The following is a 21,017-nucleotide window of genomic DNA, read 5'->3' as shown; positions in this document are numbered from 1 at the left end:
TTCATCTGTTGTTTTGTGTCTCATGTGATAGTTTTGTCATGTCCAATGTCACATATGTCTAGTCATGTCTCACGTCTCGTCTCATGTCTCACAACTCGTGTTTTGCATTTCATGTCTCACGACAAATGTCTCATACCTCATTTGCGCTTCATGTCATGTGATTCATATCTCATCTGTTGTTTTATATCTCATGTCATAGTTTATCATGCCAGATGTCACAAATGTCTAGTCATGTCTCACGTCTTGTCTCATGTCTCACAACTCATGTTTTGCATCTCATGTCCCGCTTCAAATGTCTCATACCTCATTTTTGCTTCATGTCTCATCTGTTGTTTTGTGTCCCGTGTCATAGGTTCTCATGCCAGATGTCACACATGTCTCACATGTTGTCTCATGTCTCACAACTTGTGTTTTGTATCTCATGTCCCACGTCCAATGTCTCATATTTCATATATTCTGCTTCATGTCTTGTGATTCATGTCTCTTTTATTGCTTTATGTCTCATGTCATAGTTTCTCATGCCAGATGTCACACATGTCTCACATGTTGTCTCATGTCTCACAACTCGTGTTTTGCATCTCATGTCCCACTTCAAATGTCTCATACCTCATTTGTGCTTCATGTCTTGTGTCTCCTTTCACTTTCTCATGTTACACGTGCCTAGCCCTGTCTCATGTCCCACAACTCATGTTTTGCATCGCATGTCCAACGTCTCATACCTCATTTGTGCTTCACGTCTTGTGATTCATGTCTCATCTGTTGTGTTATATCTCATGCATAGTTTATCATGCCAGATGTCACATATGTCTAGCCATGTCTCACGTCTTGTCTCATGTCTCGCGACTCATGTTTTGCATCTCATGTCCCGCTTCAAATGTCTCATACCTCATTTTTGCTTCATGTCTCATCTGTTGTTTTGTGTCCCGTGTCATAGTTTCTCATGCCAGATGTCACACATGTCTCACATGTTGTCTCATGTCTCACAACTCGTGTTTTGCATCTCATGTGCCACGTCTCATCTATTTTTTGTGGTTTATCATGTGGTATTTGTCTCATGTCTCAAAGCGTTCACATCAAAATGGACAATTTGTTTTGTTCATTTATTTTGAAACGACTCAACGCAAAATGGACATGAACACTTTTTTTTGCAGACACACAACCCAAAGAATGAATGATAAGTCTCATGTCTCACGTCTCATACCTCATGTTGTATCTTGTGCCTAGCTGCTTATGTCACATGTCTCGTCCTGGTTTTTTTGTTTGTCTCTCTTGTTCCATGTTGTCCCGCATCTCACGGCTCATCTCACGTCTCACACCTTGGACATGTGTCTCATGTCTTATATCTCCTATCTCATGTCTCATTTTGTGGCAGACGAGAAGGCGTCTTCTGAGTGGTCCCGGCGGACGCGCTACACGGAGGCGTGCAAGCGCTTCAAGGTGGTCCCGGTCTCCTATGTCGTGCAGCACTTGCAGGAAGACCGCTTGTCCTTGGCGCACCGTGGACTTGGACCTCAGGTGGGCTACTGCATGGTCTCAGGACCGGCGTAAAAGTGCTAAAGTCGGCGTATTTTAGGGTTCTTTTGGTGAATTTCCCACATGAGCCGTTACCCGGATCATGTTTTGTTTAGTTAAAGACTCCCTTAGTTCTGTTTCAGCACTACTGGGTTTGGGTTTTCTTGGTTGCCATGGGTGCTGATTATTTTCACCTGCCTCTGATTAGTGTTCGGGACACTCACCTGCACCCGGGCACTAATAAGGGAGCTATTACTACGAAGTAGATCTTTAAAAGAAGATTCCTAAAAACAGCACAGTGTTCTTGTCATAAAGTAGATCTTTGACTTGTGATTTTAGTGAAAGATTACTAAAACCAGCCCAGCGCTCCTGTTCTATAGAAGATCTTTGACAAAGTAGATCTTTAAAATCTTTACTCAGTGGCCTAGTGGTTAGAGTGTCCGTCCTGAGATGGGTAGGTTGGGAGTTCAAATCCCGGCCGAGTCATACCAAAGACTATAAAAAAATGGGAGCCATTACCTCCCTGCTTGGCACTCAGCATCAAGGGTTGGAATTGGGGGTTAAATCACCAAAATGATTCCCGGGCGCAGCCACCGCTGCTGCCTACTGCTCCCCTCACCTCCCAGGGGGTGATCAAGGGTGATGGGTCAAATGCAGAGAATAATTTCGCCACACCTAGTGTGTGTGTGTGACAATCATTGCTACTTTAACTTTAACTTTTAACTTTAAAAGTGTTTTACAGAAGATTCCTAAAAACAGCACAGTGTTCTTGTCATAAAGTAAATCTTTCACTTGTGATTTTTGTGAAAGATTAATAAAAACAGCCCGGATCATGTTTTGTTTAGTTAAAGACTCCTTTAGTTCTGTTTCAGCACCACTGGGTTTGTGTTGCCATGGGTGCTGATTATTTTCACCTGCCTCTGATTAGTGTTCGGGACACACTCAGTCTGGCTGTCTTGTTTGCGCTTTGGTTCAATGCTAAGTTTTCCCGTTAGCTATTTCCTTAGCTTCCCGTGCAATCGGCACGCTTTTCTGTATTTTGCCAGATTTATGAAAAATAAATCATTATCTTACCTGTACGGAGCCCCTAAAGGGACATGGGGGAAAAACATTTTTAAATAATTTGTATTTTATTTTTATTTTTTTAGACATGTGCGCACGAGAAACTATCTCATGCGCACGAGAAACTTTTTATAAAATTAAATTGAATTAAAAAAAATTTAAAAAAGTAATAATTTTTATTTTTTATTTTTAGACAATTATCTCGCACGAGATGCATGTCTAAAAAAAAAAATTTCTTTTTTTTTTAAATAATTTTCTTTTGCTCTTTTGCGCACAAGATAGTTTCTCGTGTGCAACAGATACATACACGTCTAAAAATGATAATAATAATAATAATTTAAATTTATTATTATTATTTTTTTTTTTAGACGTGCGCACCAGAAACTTTCTGGTGCGCACGAGATACATGTCTAAAAAAAAAATAATACTAATAATAATAATAAATTATTATTATTATTATTGTTTTATTTCATTATTATTTTTAGGACATGTATCTCATACGCACCAAAAAGTTTCTGGTGCGCACGTCTAAAAAAAAATAATAATAATTTAAAAAAATGTTTTTTTTTTTTTTTTTTTTTTTTACATGTATCTCTTGCGCATGAGAAACTATCTTGTGCGCACAAGAAAAGTATTAAAAATACATATTTTTTTTTAGACATGTGCGCACGAGAAATTATCTCATGCGCACGAGAAACTTTTTATAAAGTTAAATTAAATTGAATTAAAAAAATTAAAAATGTAATAATTTTTATTTTTTATTTTTAGACAATTATCTCGCACGAGATACATGTCTAAAAAAAATATATATATATTTTTTAAATGATTTTCTTTTGCTATTTTGCGCACAAGATAGTTTCTCGTGCGCAACAGATACATACACGTCTAAAAAAAAAATAATAATAATAATTTAAATGTATTATTATTATTTTTCTTTTTAGACGTGCGCACCAGAAAGTTTCTGGTGCACATGAGATACATGTCTAAAAAAAATAAAAAAATAAAAAAAATTAATAAATTATTATTATTATTATTTTATTTTATTATTATTTTTAAGACATGTATCTCGTGCGTGGTGCGCACGTCTAAAAAAAATTAATAATAATTAAAAACAATTTTTTTTTTTTTTTTTTTTAGACAGTATCTCTTGCGCATGAGAAACTATCTTGTGCGCACAAGAAAAGTATTAGAAATAAAAATTTAAAAATTTTTAGACATGTGCGCACGAGAAACTATCTCATGCGCATGAGAAACTTTTTATAAAGTTAAATTAAATTGAATTAAAAAAAATAAAAAATGTAATAATTTTTATTTTTTATTTTTAGACTATCTCGCACGAGATACATGTTTAAAGAATATATATTTTTTTAATTTAAATTATTTTTTTTTGCTCTTTTGCGCACAAGATAGTACATGTCTAAAAAAAAAAATAATAATAATAATTTAAATTTATTATTATTATTTTTTTTTTAGACGTGTGCACCAGAAAGTTTCTGGTGCGCACGAGATACATGTCTAAAAAAAATAAAATTAAAAAAAATTATAATTTATTATTATTATTATTTTATTTATTTATTTTTTTCAAGACATGTATCTCGTGCGCACCAGAAAGTTTCTGGTGCGTACGTCTAAAAAAAATAATAATAATAATTTTTTTTTTTTTTTTTTTTTTTATAGAAATGTATCTCTTGCACACAAGAAAAGTATTAAAAAAATATATATATTTTTTTTAGACATGTATCTCTTGGCAAAATAAACTTTCTTGTGCACATTAGATAATTGTCTAAAAAAAGATTTTTAAAAATTATTTTATTTTTTTAATTTTTTTATAACTTTATAAAAAGTTTCTCGTGCACACGAGATACATGTCTAAAAAAATAAAAAATAAAAATAAAAAAATTATTAAAAAAAAAATTCGCCTATGTCCCTTTAGAGACGCCGTATACCTGAACCCTGCCTCCGGAGTTCCATCTACATCTTGGGGAAACGATCCGCGCATTAACCTGCAACCCAACCATAACAACATTAACAACATTAACCTGCAACCCAACCATAACAAGCTTTCCCAAACGGTCTTCCCGTATTCTAGTTAGCTTGTTAACGTCACGTTTGTTGACGTGAGGAAACATTTACTTATTTTTCCACTTTAAAATGCTGAACGAGAACTGGAAATTGGTGTTATCTGACCCGAGTGCAGACTTAGTGGCTCATTAATTCCAAGTCACATCCCCGCCAGGAGGAGAGAACGTGTTAAAGCCTCTCATTCCAGCAGATCATGAATGTCCATAACTTGACAGCCCGCTACATGCTAACTGCACGCTAACATCTGCTAGCCTCTGCTGACTGGAATTAGGTTTGGTGCAGCAAGAGGAAGACATTACCTTGTTGTTGTTTAACTTCCTGTTTGGATTCAGACATGTCCAACCATAGACATCTTATAAGTAGACGCAGCATGGAGCGCTACTGCCTACTGGCGCTGACGAGACGCGGAGCCGCCATCTTGAAGTGGTGATCAGTGCAATTAATTTGGCAGAAGCAATGAACTGTCAGCGCATTTAATACATCTTACCTCACTGAATACCGCTGATTTTCACATGCTTTTTTTGTCATACGTGTAGCTATGATAAAGGACACATGTTTTATTATTCATAGTTTGCTTAACAGTAATAGAATATTCTTATATGCTATAAGTGAGCAGACGTCCCAGATCAAAACTGGGAATATAATCCCAGAGAAGGGGAAAAAAATGGTCAGCTATTTTTAAGTTCAAGAAACAATATGATTAGGTTATAAATACATGCTACATAAACAATGTATGAATACATTAGATATCTATACATCTTATAGACTGTATCTCTGTTGCTGCTGTCTTGTGTCAGGATCTGTGGTCTAGATCATGTTTTGTTTAGTTATGTTCTGTTACTTTTGGACTCCAATTAGTTCCTGTTTTTGTGCACCCTTGTTTGTTTTAGTTTCCATGACGACTGATTAGTTTCACCTGTCTCATGTGTTTGACTCACGCACCTGCTTTAATCAGAGACTATTATTTAAGCCTGTTTTGCCAGTTAGTCGTCCTGGCGACATTACTCTGTATTTGCTCTGTCCATGCCATAGTTCTTGATGCTCTGTTCTGACTTTTCTTGCCATAGTCATGCTGTTCGATTCATGCCGTGTGCAGTAAGTCTTTTTGTTTCATGTCCATAGTTCTTGCTATTTGTTTCAAGCCACAGTTTAGTGAGTTTTTTCATGTTTTTAGTTTCATGGTTCATGTCCATAGTTTATGCTAAGTCTTAGCTTTTGTTTCTTGCGTTAAGCTTGCCTTCGCCTTGTGCACCTTTTTGTTTTGTACAAGGCATGGGTAACTTACACATCTGTGAAGGCACCATTAATGCTGAAAGGTACATACAGGTTTTGGAACAACATATGCTGCCATCTAAGCGCCGTCTTTTTCATGGACGCCCCTGCTTATTTCAGCAAGACAATGCCAAGCCACGTGTTACATCAACGTGGTTTCATAGTAAAAGAGTGCGGGTACTTTCCTGGCCCGCCTGCAGTCCAGACCTGTCTCCCATCGAAAATGTGTGGCGCATTATGAAGCGTAAAACACGACAGCGGAGACCCCCGGACTGTTGAACGACTGAAGCTCTACATAAAACAAGAATGGGAAAGAATTCCACTTTCAAAGCTTCAACAATTAGTTTCCTCAGTTCCCAATCGTTTATTGAGTGTTGTTAAAAGCCATGAAATTCTAAGTTAATTATTATTTGCAAAAAGAAAATTAAGTGTATGAGTTTGAACGTCAAATATGTTGTCTTTGTCGTGCATTCAACTGAATATGGCTTGAAAAGGATTTGCAAATCATTGTATTCCGTTTATATTTACATCGAACACCATTTCCCAACTCATATGGAAACAGGGTTTGTACATCTATATGATGTATCATGTTTCCCCTCTTATGTCTCATGTCTCGCCTCTCATGTGTACTGTTTTACATGTGGCTTGTGTGTCACCTTTTATGTCTTATATCTATCTTATGGCTATATATATCTATATATATATATATATATCTTTTTCACATTGACTCTGTGACCTGCGACGCCTGCACTTAAATGTCCCAAAAGAAGAAGAAAAAAAAAAAAAATCGTCTCGCCTCGCTGGACACGTTCTTATCGTTACGCCGAAGAAGGACGCTGATCATGCTGATGATGTTTGTAGGGCGCCAAAGCGCTGGCGGTCGCCCTGGCAACCAACACTTCAATCCTCAGCCTCAACCTGCGAGATAATGGCTTGGAGGGAACGGGAGGAGCGGCCGTCGCCGACGTGCTGAAGGAGAATTGTCACATTACAGGTGCTCGTCTCCGTCTCACACACACACACACACACACACACACACACACACACACACACACACATTGTTGTGGTAAATGTCAGTCTCCACATTAAACTACAGACAAAATGTCCACTAGTATTTGGACAGTCAAAAGTGAGTTTTGTCCAAATACTTTTGTGCCTAAAAAAACATCATTACTTAAATATTCTCATCCGTCTCATGCCGTCTTACGTCTCACATCTTAAATGTCTTACATCTCATGCCTTGTCTCAGGGTCTTAGCTCTTGTTTTTTTTTTTTTATCTCATGTCTCATGCTTCATGTTTCAAGTCTCATCTCATGAGTGCATTTTGTCTCAAGTCTTATGTCTCGGGTCTCTTATCTTACATCTCAGACCTCATGTCTCCTGTTTAATGTGTTTTTATGTCTCATATCCTTATGTCTTTTGTAGCATGCTTTATTTATCATGTCTCACACAAGTATTTAATGGTATGCCATTTGTCTCTTAATTGTCTTAAGTCTATGTTTAAAATTTCCCGCCTTATGTCTATTGTGTCTATTCTTGCGACATAAGAAGTGAGATCAAACAAGAAATCTATGTAGTGTTTTGTTACATTTCTAGGCTCAAAGGTATTTGGACAAAGACTTTGCTGTCTGTATGCAAATACTTGTGGAGATGACTTCCTGTACGTGTCCCAATACTTACGTCCATGTCTGCTAATATATGCCAGAGGTGGACATGTCCGACAACCGTCTGCTCGTGTTCCAATACTTACGTCCATGTCTGTTCGTGTCCCAATTCTTACGTCCATGTCTGCTGATGCCAGAGGTGGACATGTCCGACCACCGTCTGTACGTGTCCCAATACTTACGTCCATGTCTGCTAATGTATGCCAGAGGTGGACATGTCCGACAACCGTGTCGGGGACATAGGCTGCCAGGCCGTGTCCTCCATGCTGAAGGAGAACAACAGCCTGCTTCGTCTGGACCTGTCAGGCAATCGTCTTGGCGACCAGGCTGCGGATCACCTGAGCCCCGCCCTGCACCGCAACGCCACCCTGCAGCGTCTGGACCTGAGCCACAATGCTCTGGGAGAGCGAGCAGGTATAGCGCCATAAAAATCATTAAAACATACAAAAACAGCAAAGTGTTCCTGTCTTATAGAGGATCTTTGAGTAGAGTTTTTGCAGTAGGCCCTTAAAAACAAAGTGTTCCTGTCTTATAGAGGATCTTTGAGTAGTATTTTTGCAGTAGGTCATAAAAACAGCAAAGTGTTCCTGTCTTATAGAGGATCTTTGAGTAGTATTTTTGCAGTAGGTCATAAAAACAGCAAAGTGTTCCTGTCTTATAGAGGATCTTTGAGTAGTATTTTTGCAGTAGGTCATAAAAACAGCAAAGTGTTCCTGTCTTATAGAGGATCTTTGAGTAGTGTTTTTGCAGTAGGTCATAAAAACAGCAAAGTGTTCCTGTCTTATAGAGGATCTTTGAGTAGTATTTTTGCAGTAGGTCATTAAAAAGGGCAAAGTGTTCCTGTCTTATAGAGGATCTTTGAGTAGTGTTTTTGCAATAAGTCATAAAAACAGCAACGTGTTCATGTCTTATAGAGGATCTTTGAGTGGTGTTTTTGCAGTAGGTCATAAAAACAGCAAAGTGTTCCTGTCTTATAGAGGATCTTTGAGTAGTGTTTTTGCAGTAGGTCCTTTAAATATAGCAGTGTTCCTGTCTTATAGAGGATCTTTGAGTAGTATTTTTGCAGTAGGTCATTAAAAACAGCAAAAATTTCCTGTCTTATAGAGGATCTTTGAGTAGTATTTTTGCAGTAGGTCCTTAAAAACGGCAAAGTGTTCCTGTCTTATAGAGGATCTTTGAGTAGTGTTTTTGCAGTAGGTCATTAAAAACTGCAACGTTTTTCTGTATTAAAGAGGATCTTTGAGTAGTGTTTTTGCAGTAGGTCATAAAAACAGAAGTGTTCTTGTCTTATAGAGGATCTTTGAGCAGTGTTTTTGCAGTTGGTCCTTTAAAAATAGCAGTGTTCCTGTCTTATAGAGGATCTTTGAGTAGTATTTTTGCAGTAGGTCATAAAAACAGCAACGTGTTCCTGTCTTATAGAGGATCTTTGAGTAGTATTTTTGCAATAGGTCATAAAAACAGCAAAGTGTTCCTGTCTTATAGAGGATCTTTGAGTAGTGTTTTTGCAGTAGCTCATTAAAAAGGGCAAAGTGGTCCTGTCTTATAGAGGATCTTTGAGTAGTGTTTTTGCAGTAAGTCTTTAAAAAGGGCAAAGTGTTCCTGTCTTATAGAGGATCTTTGAGTAGTATTTTTGTATCTGCGATCCTCTCCAAGGTGTTACGTCTACGGGGACGCATAGCTGTGCTGGTGTGTTCCTTCCAGTACAGAAGACAAGCAGGAGGAGTGTGCAGGTAGGATTAAGTATTTTTAATAAATAAAAGGCAGGACAAAAATACGAAACTGAGGACGCTAGCAAGCGTGGAGCTAAACCAAAAACCAAAATGTCACCAAGGGTGATAAACAAGGAATGCTAGCGTGCACAAACTTACTATGAGGAGAAAACCAGAGGAAATGTAAATGTTGCATAGAGCAAACATTGACCCAGCACTTACTGCTGGGTGACAGGAAACTATAAAGGGGAGTGATTAGCCAAAACACCTGGTGGAAACACTAATTGCAAAACTAAGACAGGTGAGGAGAATCAGTGCCCATGGAAACCAAGAATAAACAGGAAAAGAGGGTGCAACCAGGAAACAGACTAAAACCAGAAACATAACCAACCTAAATCATGCCATGATCCGGGTAACGATCATGACACAAGGTTTCTTATGGTCCCATTGGGTTGTGTTTTTCCTTGCCCTGATGTGCGATCTGAACCGAGGATGTCGTCACTTGTGATTTAGGGCTATATAAGTAAACATTGATTGATATTCAATTGAATATAGGTTGCAAATCATTGTATTCTGTTTTTATTTACCATTTACACAACGTGCCAACTTCACTGCTTTTGGGGTTTGTAGTTTGCCAAGTTGTCTGATGACCAGCATCAGGTCCATTCAGCGTCACTATGACAAGGCGTCTCCGGTTTATTGGACGTTTTTTGGGGGAATGATGGAAGAGGCGACAGCTTGCCGAGAGGCCGCGTCCTTATTTGGGCGTCGGCAGCAGACTGTGGCATTCAAAGGTCAAGAACATTGTCTCTCATTAAAAGGCCTTTCAGTTATCATGCTTATGAGCTCTTTGACGGGACGCCGGTGGAGGAAACGCACACCCGGGATGTACCGCCTTGGATATTGCTTGTTGTATTGGTGTGTGTGTGTGTGTGTGTGTGTGTGTGTGTGTGTTTGTGACGGGGGCGTACGCTGGGCCGTATTTCATCCGTGCATGTTTGATTCCGCTTGTGCTGAAATGTCATCCCGGCACATTTACCGGTCTTCAATGCGGAGGACTCGAACACGCGCATCCTTCTTTATTGCTTTTCCGACAAAGCCTCGAAGTTTTCTTTCCTCCGGACGATGATGAATTTGATGAACGCTGTCAGTTACTCTATGAGGTCTTTGATGTTGGCGATAACACCTTTATTTTTAATTGCGGGCTCCAAATTGTCTTTGATGTTTTACAAACATACGTTCAAAGAAAAAAACTGTATTTGATGTATATTTAGACTTAGACTTAGACTTAGACTAACTTTAATGATCCACAGGGGAAATTGTTCCACACAGTAGCTCAGTTCCAATGATGGAAAGTGTAAGGATGCAACATCACGCCGAATAATAATCATGTGATATTTACAAAAGTGGACGGTAGGTTTGCGGAATACTCCAAATATTATTTTGCACAAATTCTTTGAAATGGCCGCCAACAGGGTGGACATCGCCTCAACGGATCGAACAAACACATTTTTACCAAAGATCAAACCGACTTTATGTGTTTTGGGCACATCAAAGACTAAGTACAATCAAAGAACTTAACACGTTTTCTTCGTAAACTTCAAAGACTGTTGAGACTTCAAAGAATCTGACATTGTTTTTCCAAACATCAGACCTATGATATCTCGGCTTGTTGCGATAGCATTTTTCCAGGTCCAATTACGACTTTTCTGCTCATATATATCAGAATTAGAATCAGAAATACTTTATTAATTAATATTTTCAGCACAATCCCATTCAAGAGCAGACAAACATTACAGGGAGACTTTGATTGATTGAGAAGTTTATTGACATCTTAAAGAATTTAATCCATTTAAAGGGGAACATTATCACAATTTCAGAAGGGTTAAAACCATTAAAAATCAGTTCCCAGTGGCTTATTTTATTTTTCGAAGTTTTTTTCAAAATGTTACCCATCACGCAATATCCCTAAAAAAAGCTTCAAAGTGCCTGATTTTAACCATCGTTATATACACCCGTCCATTTTCCTGTGACATCACACAGTGATGCCAACACAAACAAACATGGTGGATAGAACAGCAAGCTATAGCGACATTAGCTCGGATTCAGACTCGGATTTCAGCGGCTTAAGCGATTCAACAGATTACGCATGTATTGAAACGGATGGTTGTAGTGTGGAGGCAGGTAGCCAAAACCAAATTGAAGAAGAAACTGAAGCTATTGAGCCATATCGGTTTGAACCGTATGCAAGCGAAACCCACGAAAACGACACGACAGCCAGCGACACGGGAGAAAGCGAGGACGAATTCGGCGATCGCCTTCTAACCAACGATTGGTATGTGTTTGTTTGGCATTAAAGGAAACTAACAACTATGAACTAGGTTTACAGCATATGAAATACATTTGGCAACAACATGCACTTTGAGAGTGCAGACAGCCCAATTTTCATCAATTAATATATTCTGTAGACATACCCTCATCCGCGCTCTTTTCCTGAAAGCTGATCTGTCCAGTTTTGGAGTTGATGTCAGCAGGCCAGGGAAGCTAGGGTCAATAGGGGGTTTAGCTCGCTCGTCTGCGGGAACAAACTGCCGCCATTGCTTGCCGTGCTAGCGAGGTCCTTTGTCCCTGAATTGCTCACACACTCCGGCAGATTCAATGGGGGTCTGGCGGCAGATTTCTTTGACTTTATGGTTGTAAATGCATCTGCTTTGAGTGTCGCAGGATATCCACACATTCTTGCCATCTCTGTCGTAGCATAGCTTTCGTGGGTAAAGTGTGCGGAACAAACGTCCAATTTCTTGCCACTTTGGCATCTTTGGGCCACTGGTGCAACTTGAATCCGTCCCTGTTGGTGTTGTTACACCCTCCGACAACACACCGACGAGGCATGATGTCTCCAAGGTACGGAAAACAGTCGAAAAAACGGAAAATAACAGAGCTGATTTGACTCGGTGTTTGAGAAAATGGCGGATTGCTTCCCGTTGTGACGTCATCGCTCCGAGAGCGAATAATAGAAAGGCGTTTAATTCGCCAAAATTCACCCATTTAGAGTTCGGAAATCGGTTAAAAAAAATATATGGTCTTTTTTCTGCAACATCAAGGTATATATTGACGCTTACATAGGTCTGCTGATAATGTTCCCCTTTTAAAAAGGCGAATGAATGGCACAAAAAGCCAAAAGGCTTGTTTCCATTGTGGTCCATTAAAATATTCATCGCATTTGATACATTCAATAATAAAGGATATATAACTTGTAACATGTATATAAAAACATTACGTTAAAAAAATGGATAAGACAAAACAGGATCGCTGACGGGTCTGCCAAATTCCGGCGCCCCTTACAAAAAATATTCAGTCTAAGCCTGGGCCCCTGGAGAGGGGGTCCAGACTGAGGCCAAGGGGGGAAAACTCATAGCCATAGCACACATAAGCATGTGTGTAAGAGGGAAACATCAAAGAACACAAAGGACATCAAAGAGCAGAGCTGATGCAACCAGCCATTTCTACATACAGTTACAAAAGTAAAACAACAACAAACAGACTCTCACTATTATGTTAGATCCACTATGGACTGGACTCTCACTATTATGTTAGATCCACTATGGACTGGACTCTCACACTATTATGTTAGATCCACTATGGACTGGACTCTCACTATTATGTTAGATCCACTATGGACTGGACTCTCACACTATTATGTTAGATCCACTATGGACTGGACTCTCACACTATTATGTTAGATCCACTATGGACTGAACTCTCACTATTATGTTAGATCCACTATGGACTGGACTCTCACACTATTATGTTAGATCCACTATGGACTGGACTCTTACTATTATGTTAGATCCACTATGGACTGGACTCTCACTATTATGTTAGATCCACTATGGACTGGACTCTCACTATTATGTTAGATCCACTATGGACTGGACTCTTACTATTATGTTAGATCCACTATGGACTGGACTCTCACTATTATGTTAGATCCACTATGGACTGGACTCCCACTATTATGTTAGATCCACTATGGACTGGACTCTCACACTATTATGTTAGATCCACTATGGACTGGACTCTCACTATTATGTTAGATCCACTATGGACTGGACTCTCACACTATTATGTTAGATCCACTATGGACTGGACTCTCACTATTATGTTAGATCCACTATGGACTGGACTCTCACTATTATGTTAGATCCACTATGGACTGGACTCTCACTATTATGTTAGATCCACTATGGACTGGACTCTCACTATTATGTTAGATCCACTATGGACTGGACTCTTACTATTATGTTAGATCCACTATGGACTGGACTCTCACTATTATGTTAGATCCACTATGGACTGGACTCTCACTATTATGTTAGATCCACTATGGACTGGACTCTCACACTATTATGTTAGATCCACTATGGACTGGACTCTCACTATTATGTTAGATCCACTATGGACTGGACTCTCACACTATTATGTTAGATCCACTATGGACTGGACTCTCACTATTATGTTAGATCCACTATGGACTGGACTCTCACTATTATGTTAGATCCACTATGGACTGGACTCTCACAATATTATGTTAGATCCACTATGGACTGGACTCTTACTATTATGTTGGATCCACTATGGACTGGACTCTCACTATTATGTTGGATCCACTATGGACTGGACTCTCACTATTATGTTAGATCCACTATGGACTGGACTCTCACACTATTATGTTAGATCCACTATGGACTGGACTCTCACACTATTATGTTAGATCCACTATGGACTGGACTCTCACTATTATGTTAGATCCACTATGGACTGGACTCTCACTATTATGTTAGATCCACTATGGACTGGACTCTCACAATATTATGTTAGATCCACTATGGACTGGACTCTCACACTATTATGTTAGATCCACTATGGACTGGACTCTCACTATTATGTTAGATCCACTATGGACTGGACTCTCACACTATTATGTTAGATCCACTATGGACTGGACTCTCACACTATTATGTTAGATCCACTATGGACTGGACTCTCACTATTATGTTAGATCCACTATGGACTGGACTCTCACACTATTATGTTAGATCCACTATGGACTGGACTCTCACTATTATGTTAGATCCACTATGGACTGGACTCTCACACTATTATGTTAGATCCACTATGGACTGGACTCTCACTATTATGTTAGATCCACTATGGACTGGACTCTCACTATTATGTTAGATCCACTATGGACTGGACTCTCACAATATTATGTTAGATCCACTATGGACTGGACTCTTACTATTATGTTGGATCCACTATGGACTGGACTCTCACTATTATGTTAGATTCACTATGGACTGGACTCTCACACTATTATGTTAGATCCACTATGGACTGGACTCTCACACTATTATGTTAGATCCACTATGGACTGGACTCTCACACTATTATGTTAGATCCACTATGGACTGGACTCTCACACTATTATGTTAGATCCACTATGGACTGGACTCTCACAATATTATGTCAGACCCACTCGACATCCATTGCATTCGGTCTCCCCTAGAGGGGGGGGGGGGTCACCCACATATGCGGTCCTCTCCAAGGTTTCTCATAGTCATTCACATCGACGTCCCACTGGGGTGAGTTTTTCCTTGCCCTTATGTGGGCTCTGTACCGAGGATGTGGTTGTGGCTTGTGCAGCCCTTTGAGACACTTGTGATTTAGGGCTATATAAATAAACATTGATTGATCATTTTCCTCAACTGATGCACTAACATCATGTGGTTTATTTTGTACATATCATCGACAGAGATACAAAGACTTGCTATTGCGACATCCAGTGGACACATTCAGTGACGTGCAGTCACTAGAGGCAGGTGAGGCGGGGCCTCACCTGCCATCATGGAAAGAAAAAAAATGTAAAAAGAAAAAAAATTAATTAAATTGTTATATGTATCCAGTGATTATACTATAAAGTTATTTTCCACCAGTTTTAGATTATTTTTATTCAAAATCGCTGAATTTTCACATTTGCCGTTCAAATACTGAGAAGAGACAGTGCGGTGAACAGCAGTCAGTTAAGGCACGTCACTCAGTGCCTCAACATGGATTCCGGACTGGGCTAACTGCTGGCCTGCTGTGCAGTGAGACCGTATTGCTATATGAATTATATTATACATTTCCATAGTTTAGTTAGCTGAGGTATATAATGTACAGTGTATTTTGTCAACAACTGTATGTGTGTAACGTATTTCTTGTACTGAGCGATCATAAAACGGCTGCAAAAGACGCACTGGCTGAGGCTCCAGTAACCCCGCCTCCTGCACCCCCGCCGTAGAATTATTATATCAACTAAAGCCCACACTTAAACTTTCCACGTGCAAGATTGAATCTATTTAAAAACGTTATTTCATAAAAAGCCAAAAAGTGCAAAAACAATAATGTTGGTGTTGGAGGAGTTGTGAATGACTGCAGGGCCACAACATTAGGTACACCTGCAGACTGCAGGTGTATCTAATTCACAACTCCTCCAACACGAACATTATTGTTTTTGCACTTTTTGGCTTCTTATTAAATAACTTTTGTAACCTATTTTCATGGGCTTTTCTCTTTGTGATGTTAAGTTCCTGTTATGTGCTGTTATACAGTATATGCCTTGAGCTCTTATTTTGAAGGCGCTAAGAGCGGAATTTTGACACGTTGGAGTGGAGCGGAGGTTTTTGAAAGAAGGTAAATAAAGTGGTCCTCGTGTAAACTGGAGCCTCCGTGTTTGTTATTTTGTAGTTTCATACAGTATAGGCCACATTTATAAACCCTCGGTTACACTTTTTTAAATAGATTCAATCTTGCACGTGGAAAGTTGAAGTGAGGGCTTTAGTTGTGGACTTCATTTCTAAGTAAAGGTAAGACCATAATAACGTTTTTTTTTTAATTAAATGTGCTTTTTTGTGTGCTACAGTTTGTATGTGTAAAGTTAAAGTTAAGTTAAAGTAGCAATGATTGTCACACACACACTAGGTGTAATGAAATGTGTCCTCTGCATTTGACCCATCCCCTTGATCACCCCCTGGGAGGTGAGGGGAGCAGTGGGCAGCAGTGGGCAGCAGCCGCGCCGCGCCCGGCAATCATTTTTGGTGATTTAACCCCCAATTCCAAGCCTTGATGCTGAGTGCCAAGCAGGGAAGAATGCTGGTATGAGCTTTTAAACATAACCCGTTAACTGCTGCCAATCAAATGGTGAATAAGATACTCTTTAGGGTTCATATGTTTGTAAATGTGACTGTGATGAAGTCAGTGCCTCACCAGCCATCAACCTCACCACACGTCACTGGACACATTTAGAACAGCGTCAAATATTTCAGGTACATTTTTATACTTAGCAAACTCATCCAACCAGTCTGCGGGCCTGACCCCGGATTTAGAGTCTGGCAACCAAAAATGGTCGTTGACATTTACGATGTTTGCTTTGATTGTCCCCACAACCCTCCCAGGACTTACTCTGGGAGACGCTCTGTCGGAGAACACCGGCTTGCGATGGTTGAGTCTGGCCTGGAACAGCATCAGAGGAAGAGGAGCTGCCGTCTTGGCCAACGGGCTCGGGGTAACACACGGCGTCACAAAAAAAGCCAAACTACATAATAGGACACACACACTTATCTTTTTAGGGAAACTTCTTCCTAAGAAGTGTGGATTTGTCTTATAATGGCTTTGGCAAGGAAGGAGCTCGGGCTTTAGGACAAGCTCTTAAAGACAACAACGTCCTGGAGGAGCTAAACGTCAGGTAGGAGGCGTCGCCCCGAGCTTTGGTGACTTGTCTGCTGATGAATAAAATGATTCCGTTACTGTGGAAAGAGACAACGTGACACTAATTGTGTGTGTGTCTGACAACAAGCAACAACAGAATCCCCCCTGAAGGAGCCGTCTACCTCGCCTGCGGCCTCAAAGTCAACAAGACCCTCCGATGCCTGAACGTACGTAAGATAAATGAATGAACCCAATAAGAGAACATTTATAACCGATCGTCTCAGACTTGGTGGATTGACTGATTATTATTTGGTCGTGTCGGAGGCACTACCAAAAATATAATATTTATTTTTATGCTGTTGAACAACTTGCCCCAACTTCCCTCATGGCTGTCCAGAACCGCATAGCCCTTGACCGTATCCTAGCCAAGGAAGAAGGTGTGTGTGCAATGTTTGGTGACCAATGCTGTACCTTCATTCTTAACAACACCGCCCCCGATGGCTCGGTCCAGAGGGCCCTGGAGGGCCTCCATGCCCTGTCTAAGGAACTTACTGAAGTTTCCGGTGTCTCTGACCCCTTCAAAGATTGGCTCCAAAGCACCTTTGGAAGGTGGTCTGACCTAATTAAGTCTGCCCTGATCTCCGTTGGAGTTTTCTTGGCCATCATAGCGGTTGCTTTATCGCCCCTTGTGCTAGGTCTTTATGCACCCGCATCATTGTTAGAGCTGTAGAAGGACAACCCCACCCTATTTCTGGGTTTGCTATGTCACTGAAGGGGGTCAAGCAAAGTGGTGACTTTCGAGAAATGCTAGTTTCCTTCCCTGACAGTGACGACTTTGACATAGATTCCATCCGTTTATCTCCCATGTAACTATGCTTTTAATTTTTTACTAGCTTGCTCAAAGAGGGGCGTATTTTAGAAGTGTTGTACTAGTGATAAAGATCTTTTTAGAAGATCTGAAGGGGGAATTGTCGGAGGCAGATATTTACGTATACCGTATTTTCCGCACCATAAGCTGCCCTGGGTTATAAGCCGCGCCTTCAATGAACGGCATATTTCAAAACTTTGTCCACCTATAAGCCGCCCCGTGTTATAAGCCGCATCTAACTGCGCTAAAGGAATGTCAAAAAAACAGTCAGATAGGTCAGTCAAACTTTAATAATATATTAAAAACCAGCGTGATGTGGGCGCGCATGGAGTCGTATATCAACATGGACGGAGCTGCGTGAAAAAAGCCACCCGGCCTCTTCGCGTAAACTTACCTTAACCACTCGCTCATCTTTTCTTCATCCATCCATCCCTTCGAGTTAGCTTTTATGATGACGCCGGCTGGAAAGGTCTCTTTTGGCAAGGTCTTCCTTTTGAATATCACCATGGGTGGAAGTTTCTGGCCATTAGCATGGCAAGCTAGAACCACAGTGAAGGATGACTTCTCATTCCCTGTGGTGCGAATATTCACCGTACGTGCTCCCGTTGTATCCACAGTGCGGTTCACAGGAATATCAAAAGTCAGTGGAACCTTGTCCATGTTGATAATGTTCTCTGGCCGGATCTTTTTTTCAGCTATCTTGTTTTTACAATATGCACGGAAAGTAGCCAGCTTTTCTTGAAAGTCTTTAGGCAGTTGCTGTGAAATAGTAGTCCGTGTGCGGATGGAGAGATTGCGTCTTTTCATGAACCGGAAACCTGTCGCTTAGTAGGAGCCATTTTGTGGTCTTTACAGATGTAAACACACAAAGGAAATGAAACGTAATATCCGCGCGCTTCTTCTTCTTCTACGGAGGCGGGTGGTTGCTTACAGTAGAAGAAGAAGCGCTTCCTCTTCTATGGGGGCGGGTGCTTACCTTGGCGGTTGCTTGCGTAGAAGAAGAAGTGCTTCCTGTTCTACCGGGAAAAAAGATGGCGGCTGTTTATCGTAGTTGCGAGACCTAAACTTTATGAAAATGAATCTTAATATTAATCCATATATAAAGCGCACCGGGTTATAAGCCGCACTGTCAGCTTTTGAGTAAATTTGTGGTTTTTAGGTGCGGCTAATAGTGCGGAAAATACGGTACCCGAATTTAAGTGTTACTTCTTTTTATTTCATAATCATATTACAAAACGGGCAGCACGGTGGGTGAGGGGTTAGTGCATCTGCCTCACAATACGAAGGTCCTGAGTAGTCTTGGGTTCAATCCCGGGCTCGGGATCTTTCTGTGTGGAGTTTGCATGTTCTCCCCGTGACTGCGTGGGTTCCCTCCGGGTACTCCGGCTTCCTCCCACCTCCAAAGACATGCACCTGGGGATAGGTTGATTGGCAACACTAAATTGGCCCTAGTGTGTGAATGTTGTCTGTCTATCTGTGTTGGCCTTGCGATGAGGTGGCGACTTGTCCAGGGTGTACACCGCCTTCCGCCCGATTGTAGCTGAGATAGGCTCCAGCGCCCCCCGCGACCCCAAAGGGAATAAGCGGTAGGAAATGGATGGATGGATGGATATTACAAAACAGCTAGTGTTTTTCTTCCAATTTGTGGTCTTTTGGTTGTCTGCAAAACTGTGTGCTTAACCTTGAGGGGGGAATGTTAGAAAGAGAGATAATGGGCATTTGTTTTGGCTGGAGAGACATTACTGCCAGGGTGGGAGGAAGAGAGACTTAAGAGGGGAGAGGGTTTGTCGGGGGGGGGGGGGGGCAGACCATCTTGGCGGCGCGATAGAATGTTCTATGCTGGACTGGTCTCAATGTATATGCAAAGCTTTGCAAATATATTACAAAATACCTATTCTGTCTCTGGTGGTTTTTCTACTCAGCTTTAAGTGTCGTAAAGAGCTTGGGAGCGACTTGTGACTTGAATTCCCTGGGAGGAACAACTGGTCCAAAACGCAACAATTGCCATTGCTCTTGATCTTAAGGAGATTGCCAGATGTTTAGCTGCGATAAGGTCAAAAATGGAATCGCAGAAAACCCAATTGAGTCACGTCTCAAATTAATGGGTTTGGCGAGGCCTTCCTGGATATGTAATTATTTTGTCAATATACCTTAAAATAATGACGTGCTGGCCAGAAGGATAAGATAGGATAGGTCTTTATTGTCATTGCACAAGTACAACAAAACTTTGTTTACAGCACAAACCCGTTCAAGATTAGACAAACAAACAGTGTACAGGGTTACAGAACAGGAACGCTGATGGGTCGCCACGCCCCGTAAAAGATGGGGAAAAAGGTCAACGCTGGGGAAGGATGAGTAAAAAAATACAATCTAGACTCGACTCCTAAGGGGGTCCAGTCTGGAGTGGGAAAAAACCTCCATAGCAAAGCACATATACATATTACAACATACATCTCGAGATATCTAGCAACAGAGGGGAGGGAGTGCGGGGCCATGCTGGCAGGCCGCAGCTCTCAGGCGCTGCCCATCCTTCCATCACCCCTGTGGGATTTGCGTTGAGGACGTTGGATTGGGGGTGGGGTATGTGTGTGTGGCATATATTTTTTTGTGGATGCGTGTGTGTTCCGCGGCCTTGATGTTGTGCAGCCGATAAGTCCAAAGTCAACAACAACAGGTGCGTGTCCATGAGAGACAAGAAGGGAGTTTGTTGTGTCTTCGCCACAGAAACACCGCCGGCTTTGCTGGGCCCAAGATCATCTAAGCTGGACTGGTGCAAAGTGGAAAAGTGTTCTCTGGTCTGACGAGTCCACATTTCAAATTGTTTTTGGAAATTGTGGACGTCGTGTCCTACGGACCAAAGAGGAAAAGAACCGTCCGGATTGTTATAGGCGCAAAGTGTAAAAGGCAGCATGTGTGATGGTATGGGGGTGTATTAGTGCCCAAGACATGGGTAACTTACACATCTGTGAAGGCACCATTAATGCTGAAAGGTACATACAGCTTTTGGAGCAACATATGTTGCCATCCAAGCAACGTTACTATGGACGCCCCTGCTTATTTCAGCAAGACAATGCCAAGCCACGTGTTACATCAACGTG

The 21,017-nt window shown here is 40.8% G+C and overlaps 1 protein-coding gene across 1 annotated transcript in view; it reads left to right on the top strand.

Moving 5' to 3' along the window:
- LOC133574967 (uncharacterized) overlaps nucleotides 1–21,017 on the top strand; it is a 36,161-nt gene that overhangs the window by 4,101 nt on the left and 11,043 nt on the right. Inside the window, exons 2-7 of the mRNA XM_061927377.1 lie at nucleotides 1,373–1,515; nucleotides 6,790–6,922; nucleotides 7,801–8,007; nucleotides 16,799–16,908; nucleotides 16,973–17,088; nucleotides 17,200–17,278. Coding sequence (XP_061783361.1) covers nucleotides 1,373–1,515; nucleotides 6,790–6,922; nucleotides 7,801–8,007; nucleotides 16,799–16,908; nucleotides 16,973–17,088; nucleotides 17,200–17,278 — 788 coding nt within the window. The remainder of the gene's footprint in view (nucleotides 1–1,372; nucleotides 1,516–6,789; nucleotides 6,923–7,800; nucleotides 8,008–16,798; nucleotides 16,909–16,972; nucleotides 17,089–17,199; nucleotides 17,279–21,017) is intronic.

The sequence above is a fragment of the Nerophis lumbriciformis genome, linkage group LG38 (assembly GCF_033978685.3).
Source record: "Nerophis lumbriciformis linkage group LG38, RoL_Nlum_v2.1, whole genome shotgun sequence".
NCBI lineage: Eukaryota > Metazoa > Chordata > Actinopteri > Syngnathiformes > Syngnathidae > Nerophis > Nerophis lumbriciformis.
The sequence above is the reverse complement of the archived record's forward strand: the minus strand, read 5'-3'. Positions and strand labels throughout refer to the sequence as shown.